Source organism: Syngnathus leptorhynchus, chromosome 2 (assembly GCF_054491065.1).
Source record: "Syngnathus leptorhynchus isolate UIUO chromosome 2, UIUO_Slep, whole genome shotgun sequence".
NCBI classification, from domain to species: domain Eukaryota; kingdom Metazoa; phylum Chordata; class Actinopteri; order Syngnathiformes; family Syngnathidae; genus Syngnathus; species Syngnathus leptorhynchus.
In genome coordinates this window covers 13,725,293-13,749,891 of record NC_141196.1, presented here as the reverse complement: position 1 = coordinate 13,749,891, position 24,599 = coordinate 13,725,293, and the positions used below count along the sequence as shown (strand labels likewise).

Here is a 24,599-nt window from a genome sequence, read left to right as displayed (position 1 = left end):
ATGTTTCATATTGGTTTAACTTTCTAGATCTAACATATCGTGTAGTTTCACTTTAAAAAAAGAAATTCCCATAGATTCGTTACACTATAGAAAATTGGAGCTATACAGTACATTGATATATTGAGGAACAAACATAGTAACCTTGTTTGGCAAAAGAAACATGAAAATATGTGTTATTAGCTCATTGCAAAGTAATTTATTGCAGACATTTCTAATGTCTGTGACTTTGTCCTTCTTAGATTGATCAATCTACCTGAAGGTAAAACATACAGCATTTCTGAGGTAGCAGAGTCTTCCCATCCTGTGAAAGAGATGCAGTACAGAACAAAGTCTACAGCACAAACACACATAACACATTATATAAGTCGACAATGCAAACATTACCATTAAATACATTATAAGCGATTGAATGCTGCCAACGCAATAAGGCCTTTTGGCCAAAAGTAGCATCATCTTAATGATGTTTGAATAGACAATTCTATACAATACTGTTTCCATTCTTCAAAAGCCCCAGTACGTATAACATGCTTAACATTGCAGGAACAGAAATAGACTTATTGGGGTCCGTACATAACATTGGTAACTGCAAGATTTCACCTTGGAGATAATGTAGTTGGCCGCGTATGTGATGTGGGCAGTGGAATCCTTCCCTACGGTACACCACTTGCGCCAGGAGTTAGACCAGCTTTTGGAAAGTCTAAAACCTAGTTTCTTTATTGTACCAAATTTGCTGGGGGGTTGGCAAGAACATACTATGAGGCATACTATGTCCACTCGAATGAACTAGGCCATTGATTCGGCATGAAAATAACGATGCAGACGATTTTAGGCCAAGCGCAAGCTACTTTGTTACCAAATTGTCGGATGAGTCTGGGGTGAGGGAAACCGTCAGCAAGAAAATGAAGTTAGGCCCATTTTGCGCCGACCGCACTACCAAAATAGAGCTCTGAATCTGTGATATTCATGTGTCTCGCTTTTATATAGTCATATCCTGTTGGACATGATCCTAGTGTTGAGTCTCTTGAAAAATGATCTGCTATGAGACAGTTTAATCTTTTTCTTCCAGTCCATATTCTTCTTTGGATAAAATGTGTCCTGGCTGTCTTCTTCCTCATCGGCCATCCATGGAACCCAGGCACCACCATTCAGGCTGGGGTCAGCCCGTTGGTCCTCTGATGGGTACCGTACTGGGACGGCAGTACGGTTGTAGTACACCAGTCTCGCCATCAACTCTTTGACCACATCTGGTCTCTGCTCTGAGAGGTCACAACGTTCGTAGGGGTCTCCAGAGATATTAAAAAGCCATACTGATTTCTTGGGTTCACTGTGCCGCTCAAGGTTCCACCAACCAACGGGGAAGCTCGGAAGCACCTGCAGTGGTGTCCAGTCTCCGTAACCAGGATCCCCGGTCAGCAATTTCCAGTCTCCAGCTCGGATTGAGGCCTGCACTGCTGTATTCCAAATCCCATATCCCTTCTGCAAGGAGCCACTGCGCGCACGATTATAGAGAGGGTCGATGTTGTGTAGGATCTCCAATCTGGGAGACTCCTTCCCCTCACTGATGGCATCCCAGACATCAAATCCATCCACCCCTTTCGTAAGGGACTCGTTGCCACCTGCCAGGCGTATAAGTGTAGGGTACCAGTCAGTGATGTGCATCAGGGCTTTGCTCACCCTCCTCTTCCTCCTCAACAGAGGACTGTGGACAAATCCCAAGCCTCGGACTCCACCTTCCCAGTAGGTGCCTTTACGCCCCCGAAGTGGCCAATTGTTGCCGCCGGACAGTGGTTGTCCGCCGTTGTCCGTAGAAAAAATGATGACGCTGTTTTGATAGTAGCCATACTTACGGAGAGCGTATGTTATATTTCGTACTGCCTCATCCACCACAGAGACCATGGCAGCATACTTTCTGCGGGCCACGTTGCCCAGCCCTCGGTACGGATAGATGTACTCCCGCGGGGACTGCAAGGGCGTATGAACGGCTTGAAAGGAAAGGTAGATAAAGAGCGGCTGCACACTGGGATCATGTCTTGCTAGAATTTTACGGACCCTCTGTGTGTACAAATGGGTGGAGTACTTTCCCCTCTCACCCCACGCTACAGTCTCACCTTCGTGGAGGTCAAAACCACAGAGGCCCGGACCGTCACAGGAGTTGTAGGTGTAGTAGTTGACACTACCGGTCAGGGAGCCAAAGTATGTGTCAAAGCCACGACGTGTTGGCAGGCACTCCTTCTTGTAAAAGCCCAAGTGCCACTTGCCGACCATGTGAGTGGAATACCCAAGCTCCTGTAGTCTCTGGGGAAGGGTGACATGTTGGAAGGGAAGACAGTTGGGCTGGCGGGGGCGGATGATGGAATGCTGGAGGCCTGTGTGAATCTGATACCTGCAGAACAATCACGGGACAATGTCAGGCGAACAAGTGTGTTTTCAAAAGGTCTTCATTTTCCTCTACATATGTACACTATCCGCAAATTGTCATCTCACTAACTCTTCGTACGCTTTTGTTAAAATGGTTAGTCTATGTATCACTGACAACAACCTGATTACAGAAGCGTCTGCCAATTAAAGAATTAAAAATGAATTTCCTGAAGGCATCCGCTAAATGTAGGTGACGATAAACAGACAAATATTTTTCTTAATATTTTATTTATTATTCTTTTATGTGCATTTTCTTCATTTTATTCCCACAAATGTTGCTACTGCTTCCCGTAGAGGTAAAAAAAAAAAATACATAATGAACCAAAGTATTCTCATGTACTTGAAAATACTGTTGGGAAAATACTCAAATTGAAAGTTTACTACTTTAATGGTTATTTAGCAATTATAGAATAAATTGTTTTTAAGATTGGGTCCTCTAACAACAATTGGTACACTCACTGTTAAACTCAAGTACTTCCGAAGCATTTTTAGCTGGCAACAGTTTACTCAACCTGTAAAAGACGATGAGAAACCTACTGTACCTTCCAGTGATGAGTTGGCTTCGGGATGGAGTACATATTGGCTGGATGTAATAATTCTCCAGCTTCACCCCATCAGCTGCCAACTTATCCAGCACCGGTGTCTTTATATCAGAGCTGTGATAGCCTATATCGTTGAATCCCTGATCATCTGTCATGATGAAGATGATGTGAGGAGGCTTTGAACCAAAAGTCTGACCTGGCTCTTTTTCCACCTGATTGGGACCATTCGAATCCCAGGTCAGGTATCCTAGACTGAGAAGACTCAACATGGAGAAACCAGTCAGGGCCGTTGTAGCCATTGCTATTCTCTCAAAAGCCAAACAATCCAGTTGCCAGCGTGATGTCACCAGAGCATCTTGGAGTTGATCAAAAGAAACAAAAAACAGTACCGTACTCTCATGTCTTAAATTTCCAAATCTGATTGGAAAGTTTGTGAGCCTCAGCCACACTTTTACCCGAGTTCATCGCCACTCCAAAAATGTTCAAAAGCACCTTGGAAAACATTTTCCTTCCCCTAGTGATCCAGTTAACACCGCCCATCTACCTTGCAGCTTGGCTAAAAAAAACATCAGCTTCCTACCACCTTTAAACACACACAGTAATGTTTCTACTAAAGCCAAGTGGCACTCATGAACGTAGATCATTCCAGCTTTGAGAGTTCAACATTCTTGTAAACAGGTAAGTGGTTGAATGTATTTTGAAGTTCAAGTATTTGGGCCACATTTCTTGAATTAGGGAATTAATCAGGTAATGGGCGAGGCGTTAGTCAGAGAAATAAAATGGTGTGTTGAATTCATTTAACGTCATTTTCAAGTACACTGTTCGTTTGCTTACGAAATATCTCTGTAATAAAAAAAATATCTCTGTAATATATCTGTAACCGTATGATGAAATAAAATTCAGTAAATTAGTCATCAAAACAGTTTTGAAATTGATCCTTTCAAATATATGGGAGCTTTTTGGGCAAGGTCATTCTCTATTGCAACATGACAAAGTCCATAAAGGTTAGTGTGGAATAACAATGTGCAAAATCCCAACAAAATCTTATCAGATTTTAGCACAGTATTTTCTTTACAACTTACTATGTACGTCATTTCATTTGATATAAAAGTACTTAGAATCACAAACACCATCCCGACATTTAACATGATCCCAGTGACCCACATTTCCATCTTGACAAGTTGACATAACTAGAAAGCAAAGAAAAACACGACTCGGGACTTGGGATCAGAGACAGACAGATCCTCAGTCAGAAAACGAGCTGTGAAGGGGGAGACTTGAGTGCTGGGTCTGCTGCAAAGTTGGACAGACACAATCCTAGACCCTGTTCCACACTCACAAATGTTCCCTTAATATTGCTGCTGTTTCATGACTCCTGCAGAGCTACGAGGAAAGAAACAGACCATACTGCTCGGGCTCAGATAACATATCCGAGCAGGCATAAAAGACCCGCTTTACAAATCATCCAGCATGATTCTGACGGGAATGCAGTGGCACACAGCTTCTGTGTGAATGAAGCCCCTTGCTGCCTTGTGTCAAGGCATGACTGAAATATTTGCATCAAGATATAGAAGATACAATGACCTTGTGTGTGTTATTAGTTGTCAGGAAATACTGACAAATGCAAGCTACTGTTACAAATTGCATGAGAGAAAGCATTTCAGGTGGGGGAAAATTTATGAAAGATAGCAAGGAAAGTGTAAAAAGGCCAGAATTTCTTCATTACGGTGGAGGGCCATGCATTCGGACATCGGCCTTCTTAACCATGATTTCTCTAAGGTCGGGTAAATGCCAACACTGAAAATCCTTGTGAAGCTGAGGTTTGCAAGTTAAATAAAGATCCGCAAAGGTCTATGCAAAACATCTGAGGGCAACACATACCAAATGTTAATATTGGCAGGAGAAAGACTTGTGGGTATGAAAACTGCTGGGCCGCTAATGAGCCTCCCGTAAAGGGCAAGAAAATGCAAGTGTGGGTGTTTGCTAAGGAGTGGAGGCATCCCTGGTACAGTCACAGTGCCAACAAGAGTGAGAGTTTCAAGCATATTGAACTACACCTGAAGTTTTTACGCCCTCGTGGATGTTCAGGTGCTGAAGCTTTGATTGGTAAAGACTTACAAAGTGCCATATTTGGCAAAACCCCACAAGACAACCAAGAACAAATGGCAATGATTAGGATTCCTGTGTGGCAAAAAAATGAGGACACATCAATGGACACCAATGATTCAGTGTAACAGAACAAACAAAAAAAGAAACCCCTATTTACTCATTCACACAATCTGAATTTCCAAATATTGGTATTACTTACTGTAAGTTACCCTTGACTGGTGATTTCCTATTTTTTAAATGCATGTATGAACGATATATGTTCCCTTACCCAACAAGAACCTGTCTGAACCAGATAACAAAATTTCAAGATAGCCTACTGTAATTTCTTCCAAGCGCAAAGAACACTCTTGGATAAAATTTATGACCACCTCACAATCACAGTTCAGCACCTGCGGATACGCTAATTTTCTGGGAATGCTTTTTCATATTTGTGCAGGAAATGGGGTGCACCCTGTAATGGTCGCCAGGAAATCACATCTTGACCATTCACAGTTTTCTTAAAACAATTCTTCAAAAGTCCGTTTTTTTCCTACTATCAGATGGACATTCTCTAGCCTCTACCATTTTCAAGCCCACTCTAACCAGGTTTCCGTGACACATCGATGAGCTGAGGGGCAAGCAGACGCAGGGGTTTGCAAGCTTGAAGCAGATGTTTGCTTTTGGCTGATGGAAGAGGCGCTGTTACTGAATACGGCTGCTCCCTTTCACCACCAACACAGGCTCCATTCTCATCAGAACTGCCCTGCCAGTAAACCTGCACTTATTACTCAACCTCAATTTTCTAATCTGAGGACTGAATGGGCGTCTGCGCTTTTCCTGTGCTCCAGTCCAAAATGTTGAACCCAAATAAAATAAAAAAAATACCTCAATTTGTCAGTCTTCAATTCCATATAAAGATGCATCTGTTTAAAGAGTGTACTCAAGATTGATTTTTTCTTGGTTTATTCTTTCTCAACATTATTGTTAGGTCACAGCAGAAAAACACGAATGAAGCCATCACAGCAACATTTTTCCTTTGGACGGACATACATTGGTATCAGAGCCGTACTGGTGAGATGGCAGACATAATGTAATGCTGTGACAGAGGTGAAACATTCTTAAAGTGTTCAATGTTCAAACCAATCATCAATCTCATCGCTTAGTGTTTTCCTTTGACCTTCATAAAATAGATAGATACGCAGTTTGCCCTTTGCAGAAGTTCAGTTTTTAAAACACAATTTGTACATGTACTTTGCCAGGTCTCAGCTAGAAAGACCCAATTGTAGACACCAACCATATTGTATTGCTGGATTGAAACAACAAAACCTCCTCCACAACTGTTTATCAGTGTCACCTTGGGAAACATCTCAACTAATGCCATGGATTTTTTTTTTCTGTATACTCGAACTTTAACTCCAGAAACTCAGCTATTTATATACAAGATTTTTTTTTAAATATTATATCCCTTTAAATTACCTTTAAATACTATTTTGGTTTGTAGGGTTGTGGAACTGCGCTGCTAATATTTTGACACAAGCGTGGCAACATATATATGAAAAAAAATGTGTTACATAAAATATGTCTGGAAATCACACATCAAGACATAGGCTTTGCTTGTGAATGTGCCATGTTTGGAATGGAAAGTAGATACTTTATGTTGCCTGAAAAGAGAACAGAGTGCTATTTACAAGGGTGACCACTCACATTTCCTGTGTGTCGTTCAAGGGTAATGCTTGATTTTTTTTTTTATGTGCGCAAGGGAATTTTTCACAGACCGCTAAGGTTGTCCAGAAACGTTCCTCCGCTTAATGTTTGTAGCAGTAAAACCACTCAGTCATATGCTCTCCTATTGTTTGTTTTGCCCAACCAAAACATTCAGAAAATTGGGAGTTTAACAATCTGGGGCTTCTCATCGCTAATGTGCTCAGGTCAAAACAACTCCAGAAAGATTTGGTTTTATTTAAAATGTCCGCTTAAAACAAGTGTGTTGGAACCTCGTTTCACATTGTTTTCACCAATACCTCCCAGTATGACTTCTAATTGTTATTTTTGTTGTTAATGGTTTCGGCCTTCGAGAATGGAAAGAACCTTTATGAACCCATACTAACCAGCCTCAGTATTGCAGTTGGAATTGAATAAGTGATTACTTTGAATGATTCCACTTCTCATGTATGTTTTTTTAATCAAATACAAGCAAGAGATTATTTTGAACGATGATAAACAACACAGCACAATTTGTAACCGGGCAGTGCAAAATAAGTCACAGTGAACTAACTATCCATCCTGCCATTTACTGACCCTGCTCTATCCTTACAAGTGTTGGAGCCTATCCTAGCAGTCTTTGAGGTACACGCTGAACAGTTCGCCAGCCTATCATGCATGTTTTTGGGATGTGGGAGGAAACTGTACTACTCAGAAAAAAAAAAAACACAGGCACAGGGAGAACGTGCAAAATCCGCACAGGAAGGTCGGAGCCAGAATCAAACCCTGTGAGGTAGAAGTGCTAACCAGTGTGACTCCGTACTGCCCGTCACCGTATTCCATATTTCAGGAATGAGGTTCTGGTAAAATAAAAAGAGAATGATCTTCCCTTTCCATTGATATATCAACTCATTACATCATTATTACTCATTACATTATTTCCACATTTGAGACACATATTTCATATTTATATTTTGACTTGAAGCTGTAATTCTTGCCCTAAATTCATCAAACAAAGCATTGGTTTGGTTTCTCGTGTGTGTTACATATCTGACCAGTAGAGGGCAACAGTGCACTTGATATGCAGAGTCAGGCGGAAAGAAGAAGCTGCAACTGCTTCCTGGGTTCAAAGTTGAATTTGACTACACGTGAGGGTTGGAGTTAGCTGCGATTTCTAACTTGTGTTGCTGTCCAAGTTGAATGACTATGCCAGGAAAAGCTCTTTTACTCACGTGTTTACCGTTGTCCGTTGCGAATTGAACATGTCTGTGAACGCGTTCCAGCACGAGTTGATCGTGCTCATTTTTCGCCATTTGAAAGACAATGGCTTCCTCTCGGCTGCGGAGGAGCTCCTGAGTCACAGCCCACAGGTACATACCAACACTCAAATAAAAATGCATGGCAAAAGAAAGTCGTTTGTTTATTTTCTGTGTGTGAAATGTTCAGAAGTCAGGTGAGTTTTTAACTTTCGCAGTACATCGTTACTAAATTTTTAAGGTGTCTTCACATGGCTTGAGTATTCTTCAGACGGCTTTATTGTTCCATACAATAAGTATGCATTATAGCTAATGCCATACTGTTATTCCCTACATTTTGAAAAGAGACAACTGTACTTTCTCCTGCTTATGTTGTTAAAATCGGTTACTTTTAGTTGCCTTTTCACTCGACCTCGGTGGAGGTCTTCAATGTGATTTTGGGGTCTTTAAATAATGGAGGGCGGGGAAGAACGACACAAAGTGTTGGAAGTATAATCAGTTAAGTCCGCTTATCCTCACGAGGACGTACAAACTAAAGAAATATTCAAAGTACAGATACAAGAGAGTGCGGATGGTTTTGTCCCTGTGTGCCTTGCCATTGGCTGGCAACCAGTTCAGTTGTCCCCCACCTTACTGCATGATGACTAGAGGCTCTAGCACGCCGGCGACCCCTGTGGGGAAAAGCGGTTCGATAATGTCCCGAAAAGTGACATCCTGTTTTATATATTGATGTGCACAGTTTTGTTGATATTCATGGAGGTCACTATGTCTTTGAGAGCAAAAAGAAGCTCCTTTGTATGAAAGAATTTTCAAAAAATAGGAATCAAAAAGCATCTGCGACTTTATTACAGGAATTGGTGGTAGGTGCTGCAAGTTTATCTTCATCATTAGCAGAGATCTACGATTTCTGGTTAAAGTAAGTATATGGTGAAAATCAAGCACAATTTTCATTTTGTTTGCAAATGCTTTTGTGAAAGTTAAGTGTTTCAATTACTTTCAGGCACTCAAAGAACAAGTACTCCAATTCTAAAAAGAGAGGATCAACCCAAATCAAAGGTACGAACAATTAAGTGACATTTACACTAAATGGGAACGTAAGTCAAAAGTATTTTATTGCAATGATGCTCACACCCTCAAGGACCGGACTTAGTGAGCCCTGCTATATAGTATTAGCGTTGCATGTTATACCAGTATCATACTTCAATATTTCTGTGTTAAAAACTGCTCAGTACCATCTATTTTTAGCATAGGGTAAAAACAAACATAAGGATTTAGATGGTAGCTGTTTTATGTATTGTTGTATTATTAAATTGTTTATCCTTGTTTCCTGAAAACCCAGCTGCCCCCAAGAAAGGCACACCTGTAAAGAAAGTACAAAAACCGAAGGTGAGTTTTGAAAAAGGCCAGCACCTTGACAAACCGACATACTTGAGTGATGCGGATTTGTATTTACAGTTGGCTACACCAAGAAAGGAGGGAAAAGATGCGAAATTGTCTGAAACTGTCACACCAGCAAAGATGATGAAGGAGCAAAATGCTGTGGCTTCTGGTGCTGGTGATTCTGATTCTGACTCTGACAGCAGTTTGGATGTTGACAAATGGAAAAATATGCAAATACAAATGACAGGTATGCGCGCTATGTATGAGTGTGCTTACCGGAAAACTTAATGCAAAACAATATTTGAATGAGAAATTGCACCACTACAAGATGCCTCTAAAATCAAATTGAGATGGATCCATAATTTGTCATTACTTACTTTCTGTATCCACCGTTACTATTTACAGTTTAATTATGTCGAAATGAATGCTCTGAATTAGAATGAATTTTGGGGGGGGGGGGGGGGTGAATGAAAGTCTGTTGACTTTTATTTTTTGAAGATATACTTTCCATGTCCACAGAGCTCGACGTAGCCAAGATGAATAACCTCGTTGCTTTGAACTCACCGACACCCAAACCTGTAAAAAGGAAAGCCAGACAAACTCAGGCCAAGCCAAAAACTCCCGCTAAAAAGACTTCTTCGGGAACTGAGACCGCACCGCTCAACGTAGCCAAGATGGATAACCCCAATGCTTTGGACTCAACTACACCCAAACCTGTAAAAAGGAAAGCCAGACAAACTCAGGCCAAGCCTAAGACTGACCAGCTTTTGAAACAGACAGCAGAAAAAAAGAGTGACATCTTGGGGAAAGGGGTGACAGTGAAAAACGCTAAGTCAAGTCCCGCTAAAAAGACTTCTTCGGGAACTGAGACCGCACCGCTCGACGTAGCCAAGATGGATAACCCCAATGCTTTGGACTCAACTACACCTAAACCTGTAAAAAGGACAGCCAGACAAACTCCGGCCAAGCCTAAAACTGACCAGCTTTTGAAACAAACACCAGAAATACAGAGTGACATCTTGGGGAAAGCGGTGACAGTGAAAAAGGCCAAGTCAACTCCCGCTAAAAAGACTTCTTTGGGAATTGAGACCGCACCGCTCGACGTAGCCAAGATGGATAACCCCAATGCTTTGGACTCAACTACACCCAAACCTGTAAAAGGGAGAGCCAAACAAACTCCGGCCAAGCCTAAAACTGACCAGCTTTCGGAACAGACAGCAGAAATAGAGAGTGATTGCGATCAAGAGAGTGTCTCTGAGCCTGTTAATACTGTTGACGGTGAGAAAGGTGGCGAGGAAATGTCTCAGCAGGAAAACGTAGACAAGATAGACGACCACAAGGAAGCAAGTAGGATCCCGGAGACTCCAAGTTGCATGTTCACTCCCAATCCAGATGTGGGAGGGAAGAAAGCAAAGGACAAAAAGAGAGCTAGTCATCCTGTAGAGGGAACTCCCCAGCCGGTCAGTAGCAAAACAAAAGGGAAGAGAAAGAAAGACAAAGCTAATACTGATGAGGAGCAAATAGTTGAAGATAACAACACCAGCGTCATAGTTGAAGACGGAGCCGAGCCAAATCCAGACGTTAAAAAGAAAAAGAAAATCAAACTTGGCTCAGTTGACACAGTACCTCTATTCACTCTGGAGACACCAAGTCCTCCACCAACAAAAAAGAAAAGTAAGTAATAAACTTACAATTGCTAAGTGCGCTGTGCAGAAGCCTTTACAAGAAAGCAAGCTCGGTATTTCATGTTTTGACGCTTTCTTTCTGCAGAGAAAAGCAAAGTGGATTCAGTTGAATTGCCAGGAACGCCCACCAGTGCATGAACACAGTTTTGACAAGCACTAGGGGACATCATCATGCCATCAATGCTCCATCCAGCCATCTCGTCTTGAGTCAAGTCATTGGATTGGGAAAATATTTTATTGATTTTCTTTGTTCCATTTTCAGCAAAAAGAATTATTTGCTTCATTTCTGACAAACTGGAGTATAAGTCTTTTCTTATTGCGAAAGGAACAATATTCTTTTATTTTTTTAATCATTTGAGCCATTTTTTATATGATCATCTAGTACGTGTGCTATAGCTCTCATTTTTGTTTGTTACAAATTCTTGAAAGAGATGTCCTGTTGCTCTTCAAATTCAAGTCAAGGGTCAGATGGAATGATTTAAAGACATGGGACATTATTAAAAAAGTAAAAACATGTTTGACCATCCTATAAAGCAATCATGAAGACCGATGAGAACATTTTATTTTTACATTGTTAAACTTTATTTTAACAAGTATATTAACACTGCATAACCTACATATGTATTGTTTTGTTTTACAACATGTTATACAATGTGCTTTTATATCAAATTAAACTGATTTTTAAAAACTGGGTGATGTGAGTTTGGCTGTGTTCGAAATCCCTGACAGAATTTAAATGTACAGCAGCTCTGACAAGCAGTATGCACAACAAATGAACTCATTTGGAAATCAAAGGTAAAGATAAACTTCTAATTATTGACTTTGTATGTGGAATTGGTAACAAAGTGCTTGAAATTTTTCATAATTTAGCAAGAAACATGAAGTAGATGCACATAATTTGCTTTCCCAGGCTTTGTGTTTGACACCAGTGCTCTTGACTAGTTGCTAAACACTGCCCTATCCCAATTAATGTAACAACAAATAGTCAACAACTAATTGATTGGCCAATTAATTGATATGTAAGCAATTTATTGTTAAAATATATTTTTTAAATGAAAAATTCTCCAAATCCTAGAAATTTCACCTTTTCAATAGTAAATATCCGATTTATATTGTCTTCCGCGGAAGCAAACCGATTATCTCTGTGTTGAATCAAAAGAAAACATTTGCTTTTACTTTGGAAAACCATGATCATTTTTGCCAATTTTGCAACCTGTTATGAACCAAATCAACTGATCATGTTTGTGCACTTACTGCATTTTAAGCAATGTGCTGTTTTAATGAAAAGGTGGAATTTTAAACATTCCATAAAATCTGATTAATCTGTTCATTGACAAAATATGATTTAAAGAACTGTCTGTTGCAGCCCTAATCTCAATGCATGCACAATACATCTTGAATAGTCATGAAAATATGATGGTCTTTTAAAAATCAATCCATCCAACAATTCATTGTGTTATTTCATGAGTTGTGGCACAAACATATCACAACACGGGTTGACATTAAGTGCTTTTACTGCATTGTATTCATTTTGTCAAATGATAACAGCGGTAACGAGGATCATCATCTCCCTTTTACCAGTAGGTGGGGATGTTGTACCAAACAGCTGCCAGACGCCAATATATCCCAGAAGAAGAAGAAGAACTCTCGTCGCATATTGTTTTGCTCTCCAATCTTAATTCTATGGCAACCTGCATTGTTAGTTGAAGTTTACGCTTTTTCAAAATCACTATAATGTGGAGGTTAAGTAGAGTTGGCCATAAAGCTGGCCGAGCAGGCTACAGCCTAGAGGAGTTCCGAATCAAGAGGCAAGAGCACGAAAAAAGTAAGAACCTTGTTCCTTTGCCACCATTTGAACGAATCAAAATAATGAAAAATCGTGTATACTTATTATTAAACTCCATTTTTTCTATCAATGTCAGTAGACTCCGTTGCCGATTTTGTTCTCGTTTAATTGTTTGGTTTTGCAACTGCGTCTAGACATGATCAGCATAAGCCTTGTATCATGTCATCAAAATTCTTGAATAATAACACCATTTAGTAAATAAATTAATGCCCAATTTTGAACAAAGACCATCAAATATGTTATAATATGTCATTGTGGACGTATTCTGCTGTGATCAAGAAGCGCACTGTACTTGGAGGCAGTGGCGGGTTTTACCTCGTTTATTAGACAAAAGTCAAAATGCAACCAACAATGAATCTGTCATTCATAAAATCAAAGTAATACATTTCTGATTCGGTCAATAAAGATTGAGAATCACGGTATCTTTGGGGTTTGTTTATTTGTTTACCATTTATTCATTCATTTATCTATTTATTTGGTTCTTTAGCCCTCCGCCAGGCCCGCCGAGACAGACAATTGGTAAGCAAGAGACTCCTGGTAAATGAAGATGAGGACCAGCAAGTAGACATCATGCAAACTTGTTCAGATAAAAATGTAAGTGACAGCTATATGTTCAGATCAATGAAAGTGAAATGAAAATGAAAGAAAAAACAAACTTGTGTCCTCTGTGCAGCATGTTATCAGTCTGTTCCACAAAGTTCAACACAGCGGTCCTGAGAGGGAGGCTCACCTTAAAACCTTGAGTAAATCTCTCCGTGACCTCTCAGCTCAGCTTCTCTTCATCAAGTAAACCTTCATTCCCTTTTTCTGTATGTAGCCATCACTGGAAAATGTTGGCCATGTGTTTTCTGTCTAGGCAAGAGAACAGCATGCACATGCTGGTGGGCCTCCTCACTGGCCCCAACACTCAGTGTCGCCTGCAGTCTGTCCGCTGTCTCCACGAGCTGTCTCACTCACCTCACCCCATTGTGGGCCCAGCCTGTCTGCCTGCCACGCCCTACCTCCTCACCTATCTGTCTGGACAAAGCACCAAGTTCACCGTGAGTAACCTTTCTCCCCACAACCAATTTCACAAGACAGAAGCATTCCTTTTCCTATTTTTGTGTATTCACACAGGAGTTATGTCTCTACACGCTTGGGAACTTGTGTCCAGACAGTGATGTTGTCAGAGAGAAACTTCTGGCTCAGGGAATTATACCAGCACTTGCCAACTGTATAGAGGTACAACATTCACTCTGTAAATGAAACACATTGAAAGGGTGCCTGCCCTCAATAACACATTATCATACATGTATCCAGAACCAGAAGCATAACACGTCAGTGGTGGAAGCTATCGGCTTCACCCTTTCACAGCTTCTTCAAACCAAAGATGCATCTGAGAAAATAATCCCGTAAGCACCTCAACTACCACGTACATGCATGGTGTTACAAGTGGGAAAACTAGTGAACGGAAAACAGGAAAGGTCTCCAAAATAAATACGTTAGGAACAGAATGTGTATGTATATATGATACAAAAAGAAGAAAATTATATTCATATTATTCATATTCCCTATAATGATCAACTAAATAGAATTCAAAAACACTAGCAGAAAGAAAAAAAAATTGATGGTTAAAGAAAATAATCATTTGTATCTGTATATGACATGTTTGTGATGATGACGGTAGTAATGATAAGACTTACTGAGTAAATTGTTGTTTTCTTACATTTTACAGGTTGGTTCTAGCTTCTAGTTTACCTTCACACCTTTTAGCAGTCCTGACACCCGACCAGAATTTTTCTCTGGGCCCGGCTATTGAGTGTGCATGGTGTCTGCACTACCTCACGTCCAGGTGAGTGCTGTCGGTTTATTATGTATGTCAATCAACATTTATATAATCACATTTCACTTTGTAAGTGTTAGTAAAGATCTGTTCTGTTGCGATCTTCTCCGAAGCGGGGAGGATAACCATGCTCTGTTGGCTTGCGGGGCTCTGTTGCGGTGCAGTACGTTGTTAGTGTCATTGGGTGGCGCTGTTGCTAAAGGAAACAAAGAAGAGGGCGTTGAACTGGTGCGTTAATTTTGAATAATTCCAACCATTTTGAGCACATTTTCATTTAAAAAAATCTCTCAAGACAACACCAAATAGCTCACTTTTGTTTTTATTTTCAGGCATAGTGTACTAAAGTTAATAGTACATGTTTAATTTGAATTTTTTTTCCCCTTTTGTCCACAGCTCGTCTGTCCTTTGCTGAGGTGCGTAGGGAACCTCCTGTCCTACTGCACGCCAGATGTGGCAGAGGCTTGTTTGAGTGACGTTGAGCTTGCGGGTTCTCTCTGTGCTCTCCTTCAGGCTTACGTCCAGACTCGGCCCTCTTTGGCCAGAGAGAGTGCCTGGGTCCTCAATAATCTCACAGGTGCTTTGTCATTCTACATATACATATTTCACTACATTTTATTGAAACAAAAAGTAAAACAACTCTCGAGACCCGCAGTACATCACTGAGTCAATCCTGTGAGCGGTGCTGTAGTTATTACATTGGCTGCTAAATGCTATCTTTGTTGACAGTTCAAAAACTGTAAACAAGTCAATATATATATTCACCTGATATGCCAACTCTCTTCAGTTTCTCCAAGCCTGCTATTGGAAGCCGCTTGTGTAATGCAGAGTCATCATGGCCATATTGAGTTCCTGCTATGCTTGGCTACTCAAGAGCAGTGTCAAAGTATAATTCCTATCTGTTTTTTTTGTTTGTTTGTTTGTTTCCTTTAATTTGATTCAGCTCAATCCAGTCTGTTTTGTTCGGACCTGATGACGCTCAACTTGGCACCGATTCTGATTCAACTTCTATTCTCTCAAGGCATTACCACAATGGTCTGTACAAAAACAGTTAGTTAAAGTTAAATAAAAAAAAATAACATCGCACTATTTATATATATATATTTTTTTTTATTAATGATGTTGGGCTCCATCTTTGTCATCTCGCATTCAGATCCTGAGAGTTTTGGCAAACGTGGCCCACAAGAAGAAGGAGTTCTGCCTCCAGTTAGCTGATCACGGATTGGTGGCTTCCCTCTCTGCCACACTTAAAATGGCAGAACGAGAGGCTGTGACCCTGAGTCTCGACATCCTTTTCATGCTATTAACTAGTGGTTCTCAAGTAAGTCAAACACTCAATTGTGACCCACTTGCATCAAACTGTCTTCATCTCCTATCAGGACTGACTTATATTCTTCCTCAGGTGGTTGAGGACTTTGAGAGGGAAGGTGGCATTTCACTTCTAGAAACTTTTCAATATTGCAGTGAAGGTGAGGTGAGGCGGAAGGCAGCATATCTCCTGGAGCGCCATCTACTGTCTTCCTCTGCACAGTGCATGGTAAATACTGACTCGCCAACATTACTTATCAAATGAAATCCATCGAACCAGGAATTTATAGGTACAGCTGTGTTGCATTGCAGGGGAGCTGCATCCCTTCTTCTTGACGGCAAGTCGGATTGGGAATGCAACATTAAGTACAAAAACAGCAAAGGCCCATTTAAGAAAGGAAAAGTATGCATCACGTTTTATAAAATGCACTCATATAATTTTTAAATGCACCTTGTGAGGATAAAGCAGTTCTGATAATGAATGAATGGATGAATGGATATATGATTGCTTCTTTGTATTATGATCATCAATATAATGCAACATATTTTTGGACTAAAAGTCACAAATAAAAAAATCATGAAGAACAAAAATTCTGCAGAATTCAGATGTTTTTTGCAACATGTATCTGACTGCAGGGTGAATGAATGAGGAGGTAACCTGTAGAAAACCACGCAGGCACAGGGAGAACATGCAAACTCCACACAGGAAGGCTGGAGCCGCAATAAAACCCCGCATCTTTGAACTGTGCACCACTCTGCCACCCTGGCTAAGCTATGTTGTTTTTTAAAGGTGTAATTTATAGTCCACAAAATGCTCAATTAAAAAAAAAAAAAGAGATAGCGAACAGTCAATATGCATTTGTTATTATATCATCTGTACCTGTAACATTTTTTTATTAAAGTAAATTCATTCATGGTGGTGAACAAGCTTTGTTTTTCAACTCCATTTTGCTGCTTCAAAATAAATCTGTTGCTGAGTACAACCGCTACAAAAAACAATTTCAGTTGACCTCATCTCTTCTGACAAAATCAATCCGTAAGAAATGGTGCTATTTTTTTATATTGAACATTGAAAACAGGTTAGATATCGCCATTGATGCATTGACTAACTTGCAGCAAAAACAAACTAACATCCACAAAGCATTTGACACTCATTCCATGTGAATTACACATACTGCAACATCCACAGTGCTTAGCTCCTCCTCTTGGTAGTGTCACATTTCTTTCACTTCCCTCCCCACCCACAGCATAACTTCTCCTTGTTAAAAACTAAAGCGAGGTGGGTTTCTGCATGTGTCTTTCACATTGTTCAACTGTTGTTGTTTTATTTGCATCCAATTTTACATGAGAGGTTCCGTTGTCAGTCCCTTCAAAAGAGTTGCTGCTCATTTTTTAGGGGCAGAATGCACATCAGGATTGGCTAACATTGTTTTCCTCTTGTCAAGCCATGGATTGCAGCGTGCCAACAAACAACGCCACAGAGCTCACAAGTGGTCAGGGGGAGAATCGGCGGCATGAAGCCAAGGTGCTGATGTCCAGCAAACCTCTGCATCGCTTTGTCCAAAGAGAGCCTCAAAGTCTTGGGGTAATGCCTGTTGTAAGATTCATCCTTTCTGTTTTCCATTCTTGCATGCAGTGAGACAGGATGCTTTTGTTTTTCACTAGATTGTCATCGTCATCTGTGGATGTGCTGAAGTCATCATGGGATTCATCTTGATCAGTGAAACTGTGGAAAATTCCACCAACATTTTAATTCCTTTCTGGCAGGGAGCCCTGGTAAACAATATCTCATTATCCTCCCCAAAAGACCCACAAATCAAATGAATCTGATGAAGAGCAGCTTTCTACCACTCCAAACTACAATGACAAAACATTTTGCTCCAACTGAGCCTTTGAGTTAGATGATAAGGTTATCCACATGGTAATATTTTGTTTTTGTATTTCCTGCAGTTCCTCGTCTGTGGAAGCTTATCTATCTACACTGGAGCATGTCCGTCAAAAAGGATGGTAGGTTAATTGGGTCATTCCGGAATTAGAAAACAATAGCAACCAGCATTTTTTTTTTTAATTGAGAATGGCTATCTATTTGTTGTTAATGTTTTCATGGAAAAACGTGCAATTAATTGTCATAATTATTTCATTATCTTTGCTATTCTCTTTATTATTTAAGAGTGTCAAAGTGTGATTGAGCTTTTATTGTGGTGACAGTTTGAGCCTGGAGTCAACAATTTCATGTCTTTCAGGTGACAGTTTGTTTGGCCATGTATATCGTTGCAATCCTGGGAATTATTCTCTCAGTGGGATTCAGAGTCGTCTACATTTCCCAATTTCAGTATAGCATATACCGTTCAGTGTCAGCAGAGGAGAAAGAGTCGCAATACAGCAGAATAGTAAGTGACATTTGACACAAACAGACCAGCACATGATTTTCCTCATTGCTGGGATTAAAACCAAATTGTTCTTTTCTTTCTTTAGATACAACTGTTTGGTATTGAAGGCATTTTGTGCACATGCTCTCTCTGCGTATCAGTGCTGCTCATCTTCTTGTCGGTCATTGCACGCTTGGCTTTGAAATCCACAAACACTCAGGTAACCAACAAATGCTAACATTACAGTTCATTACATTTGAAGCAGAAAGCCCAAATGATCCATGTACTTTTTCAAAAAGGAAAAAAAATATCCAGAAGTTTCTTACAGAAAAATAAGATAGTGATTGAAAAGAAGGTAAGGTGAGAAACATTCATGGTGCAAATTAGGAGCCATTATAGATAAGCATGTCAACTAGAAACTTTGAAAGAAAGATTTCTTTGGTCACAGATTTGTTTCACAGATTTTAAGATTTGTTATCTTACAAATCAATTTTCGTAACTTAAAGCATCCGCTCTATTCTCAACAGGTCATTTTCCAGCAAATTTCAACACCACGGAGTGATACAACAGCCCAAGAAGAATGAGAATGGATTCGGTCATTTTTGTGTCAGTTATCCACACGTACATACAAAGTTCCAAAACGATATTAGTGCAAGCTAATGTGACTTAAAACCACTAGTTATTAGAAATCACATTATTGTGTTTCTTTAAGGATCCAATTTTAATGTCACCTAGTTGGCCTACCAACACGACAGTATTACCACGTTTGTCCGTTAAAAAAATGCATACATAAAACATTTAATAATTAGCATCTCTGGTGTGTGTGTGTGTTTTATTAATTCCTTTGTCACCATAGATAAATATTGAGCCTAAACTGCTCAGTAAGTGTGACGAATGTATGCTTGCACAGTTGCCAACTATTATACCATACAGTATTTTTGTATTGCATTGATTAGGGCTGTTTGATTATGGAAAAATATATAATAATCACAATTATTTTGTATTTTGACAATTTTGTAATCGAGGCGTGTAATAATTGTAATTGAATTTATATTAAATGCACAGCTCTAGCACTAGCAGTGTGTTTAATTGCAACGTGATAGTTAGTGGTGCTGTTAAGTGGTTTAAGTCAGGCCCAGGCACAACATAGTGTAAACATGTCCTAACCAACAGAGTTTTGGATTTTCAAATTTATCAAGTCACTTAATCTGTATGGTGAATGTGATCCTGCTTTATTTACCACCATTTTGATTTTCTCAAATATCATTTTGCAATGGTGACCATGGAGCACTTTGATTCCATTGTTTGTTGTTTTGCAATATATATTGATAAAGTTGCACTTTAGCTTTCACCACTATATACACCAAGCAAATTATATATATAAATAAAACGCATATATAGAAAAAAACCGCATTTTTTTTTCAAACGTATTGTAGATCAAAATTTAAAACTACAATATCGAACAATGTTAAATACAAATTTGAACCACATCTTTGTTCAGGCAGAATTTTTGGATTAAGCTCAAATCAGTAGATTTTAATGTTATTTAACTGGAACCCTATTATAAAATCTGTTGTCCTCATGAGTGCAAAAAAACTACAACTAAACTGATGATTCATCAATGGAATAAAAAAATGAACAGACTCATTTTGGTCCCTTAATTTATTCCTTTCGGAAAGCAAACAGTAGCTCAACGTTATAAGGCAATCCCCTTTTGTGATAACATCCATCCATCCATCCATCCATCCATCCATCCATCCATCAGAGGCGTTTCAGGTCATCCATATTTGGTCCAAGTGTGTTGACACTTGAGGTCAGAGCATTTAATAGACATAGTTGGTGGTGTGCAGAGATTGCATGGAGGCCTGATCGGACGACCCTGTGGCCTTGTACTCCCCTTTAGCAGCCAGGCCATTGATCTGAAGAAAGAGTTAATCATCAGCCATGTTACCTGCTCCACAATACGGAACAAACAGCTTCTGACAAATCATTTACCAGTCACAATAAAGTTGAGTAATACGAGATAAGAGCGGATGATGTTTATTCTCGGAGGCTTACCATGGCCCTTTTGCAGAAAACTTCCTGCGCAGCGGCTTTGTTGGCAGCTTTACCCTGCCAGGCTGCAAGAGTGGAGGCCTGCAGCGCACGACCATATGAGAAGGTGAGCTTCCAGGGACGTTTGAGCGACACCTGGTTGATGGCGTTCAGGTTGAGCGAGGCCTCTTCCTCACTCTGGCCACCAGACAGGAAACAGATGCCTGTAAAGTCACAGAAAGGTGACATTGCCAAATGATGCTGTTGTAGATGATCAAATTTCAAACAATTGCTCAACCTTCTATACCAGCGACAGGAAGAACAATTAAATGCTTGCCGCAAAACGCTCACCCGGCACAGCGGCTGGCACGGTGCGCCCAAGAGCTGTCACGGTAGCCATGGCGACCTCCTGAGGGGTGAACTTCTTGGTACAGGAGTGTCCAGCTGTGACCATGTTGGGTTTCAGCAGTGTTCCCTCCAGGTATACGTGATGATCAGACAGAGCCTTGTACACAGCAGCCAGAACCTGAAGAGAAGAGATACATGCGTTTTTATTCAATCGTCTATTCTGGGGAGAAATATTTATTCATTGGAAAACCTACCCACCTTTTCAGTGACATACTGGCATCTTTGCAGGTCATGGTCTCCATCTGGAAGGATCTCTGGCTCCACAATAGGCACCAGGCCATTCTGATAAGATATTGTTTTTTTTAATTACCTTCTCAAAGGAAGACAAACATCACATGCACTACTGGTCCAAGACATTCTGGATATCCTCCTTATTTTTCCTGAGAATAACATACTAGGCAGACACAAGAATATCTGAAGCTGCTTGATCCACATTAACATTGTTCCAATTCTACTGTGTGCCATTCTACAAATTGAGATTCATTTCGATGGTGTGTTTGGTGCCAACCTGTTGGCAGATGCTGGCATATCTGGCCAGTACGTTGGCATTCTCTGCAATGCCAAGAGATGTGGGGCAGCTGTCTGAGATCTTGAGCACACACCTCCACTTGGCAAAGTCGCAGCCGTCTTTCTTGTACTGAGCACAACGCTCCGAGAGGCCGTCGAGACCTGTGGATCGACGGCAAAATGAACGTCGTCAACTGCGGAAGACGTTTTGTGATGAAGAAACAACTGGGATCATTTTTTTTTTACCTTGTGTGGTTGTCTCTCCATCTGTTCCATTCAGAACAGCTGTACCTTTGTCCACCTGAAGGAGATGCCATTAACTTTCAAAATGAGCCAATCTGATTGAGGGTAAACTGTGTTCCGCAACCACAAAGACCTTATATTTGTATATTATAATGGATAAGTAAATTACTATGATAGGCCTATTAAAAATTTGGACATAGACTACAGGGTCAAATCGGTACAGGCAATTGCCAATGTCTTTAAGCCAGACATGACTGACTTAACTATGTTCAATTAGTTTCATTGTCTTATAGAGCAATTGTGCTTAAGATCTTGTTGTGCCTGTTAGTGACTAAAGATAGAAAGAGTTGGCAGTCCCCCAAAAAAATGTATTCTGCCAATTAAGATTGCACTTATCATGTGTTGTTTGGTCAATAAAGGGTCAAGTTAAAGATCTGTTTAAGTTAAGTCATTTGCACCCTTACATGTACAGAGATTTGTGAGCTCTTTGCCCGCTCGCTCACCTTGATGCCAACAACAATGCCCCTTTCTTTGATGACTTGGGGGAAGGGCTTTCCTTTGTCTGACTTCTGGTAGAGCGTCTCGTGGAACAGGATCACCCCTCCGATGGCTTGAGGGACGGGGTCAGGAGATGTAAAGAGGAGGTCACGGAAGCAGCGACGGTTTTCCTCATTGTTCTCCACGTTGATCTTCTGGAGACGCTTTCCCATAGTGCCTTAAAGGGGAGAAGTAAATCAAAGACTTGTGGGCAACTGTCTTTAAGAAAATATATATATATCACTCTTGCCCTCAAGTGAACTTACCGGTTGACTCATCTGCCGCCAGGATTCCCTTTCCGTGGGCAACTATCCTCTGAGCGATTTCCGAGAGCTCCTTCTTCTGCTCCGGAGAGAGGCTTGGAAATTGCTGAGCCATCCTGGAGGACGACAAACAGGTTATTTAAGATGTGAGCAAGCCAAAGACTCTGCAGAAAGTATGAGGAAGACGTTCTCCTTCTCTGGATCATTGACTGGCTCTCTGACGTCACCTCTGTAAATGTTTGGCTTGGTTCAACCTCCAGTTTTCTCCTACCTAATGTGCAACCAGTGGGTAGGAAGTAACTAAGTATAAAATGCCTCGATATCATCCTAATGCTTTGAGGTACTTTACTTGAATATATCTTTTTCTGAAGCTTTGTTATTTTTACTCCCTATCGTTGAAAACAGTTATCCATACTTTCTATTCCTTCGTCAAAATAACCTTGTTATGACTGACGTAAATTTGATTAAAAAAAAAGAAAGGTTAAATCAATCTAGGTTGAAATCTTGATTGACTGAGATCTTATAAAGTGGAAAAAACAGGGCCAGTAGTGACACGCTGGGCGTTAACTGGGGAACCTTAATAAGTCAGAGAAGCAATTTATTATTGCTGATTCAAGCAAAATAAGTCTGATGTTATAGTCACAAAATTCCTTAGTCTTGTGCCAGCCTAAAAGTTATCATATCGTTATTGTATGACTGGTAGTTAAAAAAAAAATAATACCCAGTAACTTTTGTGCTTGAATACATTTCAGAGCCTGCATACAGATCTTACTTGAAATCAGTACTACTTTTGCAACCCGAGTTCAAAGTACACCTGGACGTGCATTTAAAAACGTAGAAAGACTTGTATTTAGAAATACTTGCACCCATTTCAAATCAAATGTATATTAGCTGCACTGACTAGGCTAGAACTTGCAGAAGTTTTCTTTGTACGCAATCACGAGATGAACATGTCTGCAATAAATGCTGACACGTCAGTACTCGCGCAAATGTTCAGTTGGTAAAGCAAAGAAATCTCAACAGGACTCAGCCTGCAGAAAAGCACACAACCCGTCCGACAAGTTTTGGAAACCAAACCGTTCTTTGACGGTTCATTCGATTGGCTTTCATAAAACGACCACCGCTCCTCTCTTTCCATCCCACAAATAATGATGAGTAAAAAATGGAGAACTTACTTGACTGGTAAAGCGTTGAGTCACACTGAATGCGGAGACCAAGAGAAGAGCAGGAAAAAGTGTTTTTAAGTGAGAAGAGGAGGAGGAGGCGCTCCTGATGTGATGTGGCAGGGCGTGCGGCACCCCGGAAACCCAATTGGCTCCAAGCGGATAGACATGGGCGGAGTTATGGCTATCAATAGTGCTCCTTTGTGGACTTGGGGGGGCAGTCCAAGGGAGTTAAAACAATCAAATGGAACAAGAAAATCATTCAGCATGCAAGCAATAAGTTAACACTTGATTATTATCTTCTGCAATGTCGCAATACAGGTTTCTGACCATTGTGTTTTGGGATTCATTGTGATTGTGGATCAGGTCAGCAAATGTCAGCTATGCTTAGAAAAATCTTTGAAACAACTGAACTGACTTGAGGCAGCAGAAAAACAAATGACATGAACATGTCTACATTATGCATTACAAAAAAAACACATTTATGGGCAATATGTGATGATGCACCATATCATAATTCAGGTCACTACACATATTCAATTACCATAATTACGAAAGGTGAGCCTCATGGCCTGAGGCTGAACACAATCTGAAGCACTTACCTACATTCCACATTTAATTCTAGTGCGGTGTCTAATTAGGAGGATCGATAACATACAGTATTAATCATATAAGATGTCCTAACAAAAACTGACCAGGAATCTTTCTATATTTGGAAAATGTTGCTTTAAGTTTCACCCGAAAAGTCGATGGATGCAATAAAGGCACGCTTGGATTAGTTTTGTGAAGAAGAACTTCACATCCAATTATCAACAACGGATCTAACATTGAAAATGTTACAATAAATGAATGGACAGAAATTCCCACAGACACAGTGAAGCTGATTTCTAATCATTTTCTTCTATTTTTTTTTGTTTGTCATTGTGAAATGATTAGGTGTTGCAATATTATCTTTGTGTGAGAAAGAAAGTGCATATAAGACATCAATGCATAATTTCTTGTTTAGTTTTGAGGTTTGTATTGTAGTTGTGA

At 40.2% G+C, this 24,599-nt stretch overlaps 5 protein-coding genes across 10 annotated transcripts; 3 read left to right on the top strand and 2 right to left on the bottom strand.

The window, feature by feature from the left end:
* Positions 1-984: 984 nt before the first annotated feature.
* LOC147060876 (arylsulfatase I-like) lies at positions 985-3,259 on the bottom strand. Its single transcript, XM_085905583.1, has 2 exons — positions 2,961-3,259; positions 985-2,383 (listed from the first exon to the last, which is right to left on the bottom strand). The coding sequence occupies exons 1-2, from the start codon at positions 3,257-3,259 to the stop codon at positions 985-987; spliced, it is 1,698 nt and encodes a 565-aa protein (XP_085761709.1).
* A 4,592-nt stretch (positions 3,260-7,851) lies between these two features.
* Positions 7,852-11,756, top strand: LOC147060875 (uncharacterized). Its single transcript, XM_085906188.1, has 7 exons — positions 7,852-8,119; positions 8,857-8,921; positions 9,006-9,061; positions 9,345-9,391; positions 9,461-9,632; positions 9,905-11,059; positions 11,156-11,756. The coding sequence occupies exons 1-7, from the start codon at positions 8,012-8,014 to the stop codon at positions 11,206-11,208; spliced, it is 1,656 nt and encodes a 551-aa protein (XP_085762314.1). The 5' UTR covers positions 7,852-8,011; the 3' UTR covers positions 11,209-11,756.
* A 951-nt stretch (positions 11,757-12,707) lies between these two features.
* On the top strand, positions 12,708-16,949 carry tmco6 (transmembrane and coiled-coil domains 6). Of its 5 annotated transcripts, none has more exons than XR_015064153.1 (13): positions 12,708-12,895; positions 13,404-13,510; positions 13,590-13,702; positions 13,773-13,956; positions 14,033-14,137; positions 14,216-14,307; positions 14,631-14,747; positions 14,852-14,966; positions 15,132-15,312; positions 15,679-15,770; positions 15,889-16,272; positions 16,356-16,446; positions 16,680-16,949. XR_015064153.1 is itself a non-coding variant. In XM_085905071.1 (13 exons), the coding sequence occupies exons 1-13, from the start codon at positions 12,805-12,807 to the stop codon at positions 16,377-16,379; spliced, it is 1,524 nt and encodes a 507-aa protein (XP_085761197.1). In that variant the 5' UTR covers positions 12,708-12,804; the 3' UTR covers positions 16,380-16,949. The 5 variants fall into 5 exon arrangements, 4 of the variants coding, with proteins under 4 accessions (XP_085761197.1, XP_085761196.1, XP_085761200.1 ...); XM_085905071.1 differs by having other exon boundaries at positions 15,889-16,056; positions 16,138-16,272; positions 16,356-16,949; XM_085905070.1 differs by having other exon boundaries at positions 16,356-16,949.
* A 332-nt stretch (positions 16,950-17,281) lies between these two features.
* LOC147060873 (uncharacterized) lies at positions 17,282-20,050 on the top strand. 2 transcript variants are annotated; one of them, XM_085934652.1, is made up of 7 exons: positions 17,282-17,322; positions 17,489-17,628; positions 17,709-17,819; positions 17,994-18,050; positions 18,287-18,433; positions 18,519-18,632; positions 18,940-20,050. In XM_085934652.1, exons 2-7 carry the CDS (start codon positions 17,491-17,493, stop codon positions 18,994-18,996), a joined length of 624 nt encoding a protein of 207 aa, XP_085790778.1. In that variant the 5' UTR covers positions 17,282-17,322; positions 17,489-17,490; the 3' UTR covers positions 18,997-20,050. The 2 variants fall into 2 exon arrangements, with proteins under 2 accessions (XP_085790778.1, XP_085790787.1); XM_085934661.1 differs by having other exon boundaries at positions 17,296-17,322; positions 17,440-17,628.
* A 6-nt stretch (positions 20,051-20,056) lies between these two features.
* On the bottom strand, positions 20,057-23,730 carry aldob (aldolase b, fructose-bisphosphate). The gene is made up of 9 exons (XM_085934620.1): positions 23,580-23,730; positions 22,408-22,520; positions 22,108-22,319; positions 21,608-21,662; positions 21,363-21,523; positions 21,053-21,136; positions 20,798-20,972; positions 20,471-20,670; positions 20,057-20,331 (listed from the first exon to the last, which is right to left on the bottom strand). Exons 2-9 carry the CDS (start codon positions 22,517-22,519, stop codon positions 20,236-20,238), a joined length of 1,095 nt encoding a protein of 364 aa, XP_085790746.1. The 5' UTR covers position 22,520; positions 23,580-23,730; the 3' UTR covers positions 20,057-20,235.
* Between the last annotated feature and the right edge of the window lie 869 nt (positions 23,731-24,599).

Excerpts from the sequence above, each read along its gene's own strand:
- LOC147060876 (XM_085905583.1), bottom strand. The coding sequence starts at position 3,259 with ATGGCTACAACGGCCCTGACTGGTTTCTCCATGTTGAGTCTTCTCAGT. Across the intron at positions 2,384-2,960 it reads AGCCAACTCATCACTGGAAG|GTATCAGATTCACACAGGCC; the intron begins GTACAGTAGGTT and ends ATTGTTCTGCAG.
- LOC147060873 (XM_085934652.1), top strand. The coding sequence starts at position 17,491 with ATGGATTGCAGCGTGCCAACAAACAACGCCACAGAGCTCACAAGTGGT. Across the intron at positions 18,051-18,286 it reads CATGTCCGTCAAAAAGGATG|GTGACAGTTTGTTTGGCCAT; the intron begins GTAGGTTAATTG and ends CATGTCTTTCAG. Across the intron at positions 18,434-18,518 it reads AGTCGCAATACAGCAGAATA|ATACAACTGTTTGGTATTGA; the intron begins GTAAGTGACATT and ends TTCTTTCTTTAG.
- LOC147060875 (XM_085906188.1), top strand. The coding sequence starts at position 8,012 with ATGTCTGTGAACGCGTTCCAGCACGAGTTGATCGTGCTCATTTTTCGC. Across the intron at positions 8,922-9,005 it reads ATCTACGATTTCTGGTTAAA|GCACTCAAAGAACAAGTACT; the intron begins GTAAGTATATGG and ends AATTACTTTCAG. Across the intron at positions 9,392-9,460 it reads AGAAAGTACAAAAACCGAAG|TTGGCTACACCAAGAAAGGA; the intron begins GTGAGTTTTGAA and ends TTGTATTTACAG.
- aldob (XM_085934620.1), bottom strand. The coding sequence starts at position 22,519 with ATGGCTCAGCAATTTCCAAGCCTCTCTCCGGAGCAGAAGAAGGAGCTC. Across the intron at positions 20,973-21,052 it reads GCCAGTATGTCACTGAAAAG|GTTCTGGCTGCTGTGTACAA; the intron begins GTGGGTAGGTTT and ends TCTTCTCTTCAG. Across the intron at positions 20,671-20,797 it reads CGTGCCAGCCGCTGTGCCGG|GCATCTGTTTCCTGTCTGGT; the intron begins GTGAGCGTTTTG and ends GTGACTTTACAG.
- tmco6 (XM_085905070.1), top strand. The coding sequence starts at position 12,805 with ATGTGGAGGTTAAGTAGAGTTGGCCATAAAGCTGGCCGAGCAGGCTAC. Across the intron at positions 13,703-13,772 it reads GCTCAGCTTCTCTTCATCAA|GCAAGAGAACAGCATGCACA; the intron begins GTAAACCTTCAT and ends TTTTCTGTCTAG. Across the intron at positions 16,273-16,355 it reads CTTCCTCTGCACAGTGCATG|GGGAGCTGCATCCCTTCTTC; the intron begins GTAAATACTGAC and ends GTTGCATTGCAG.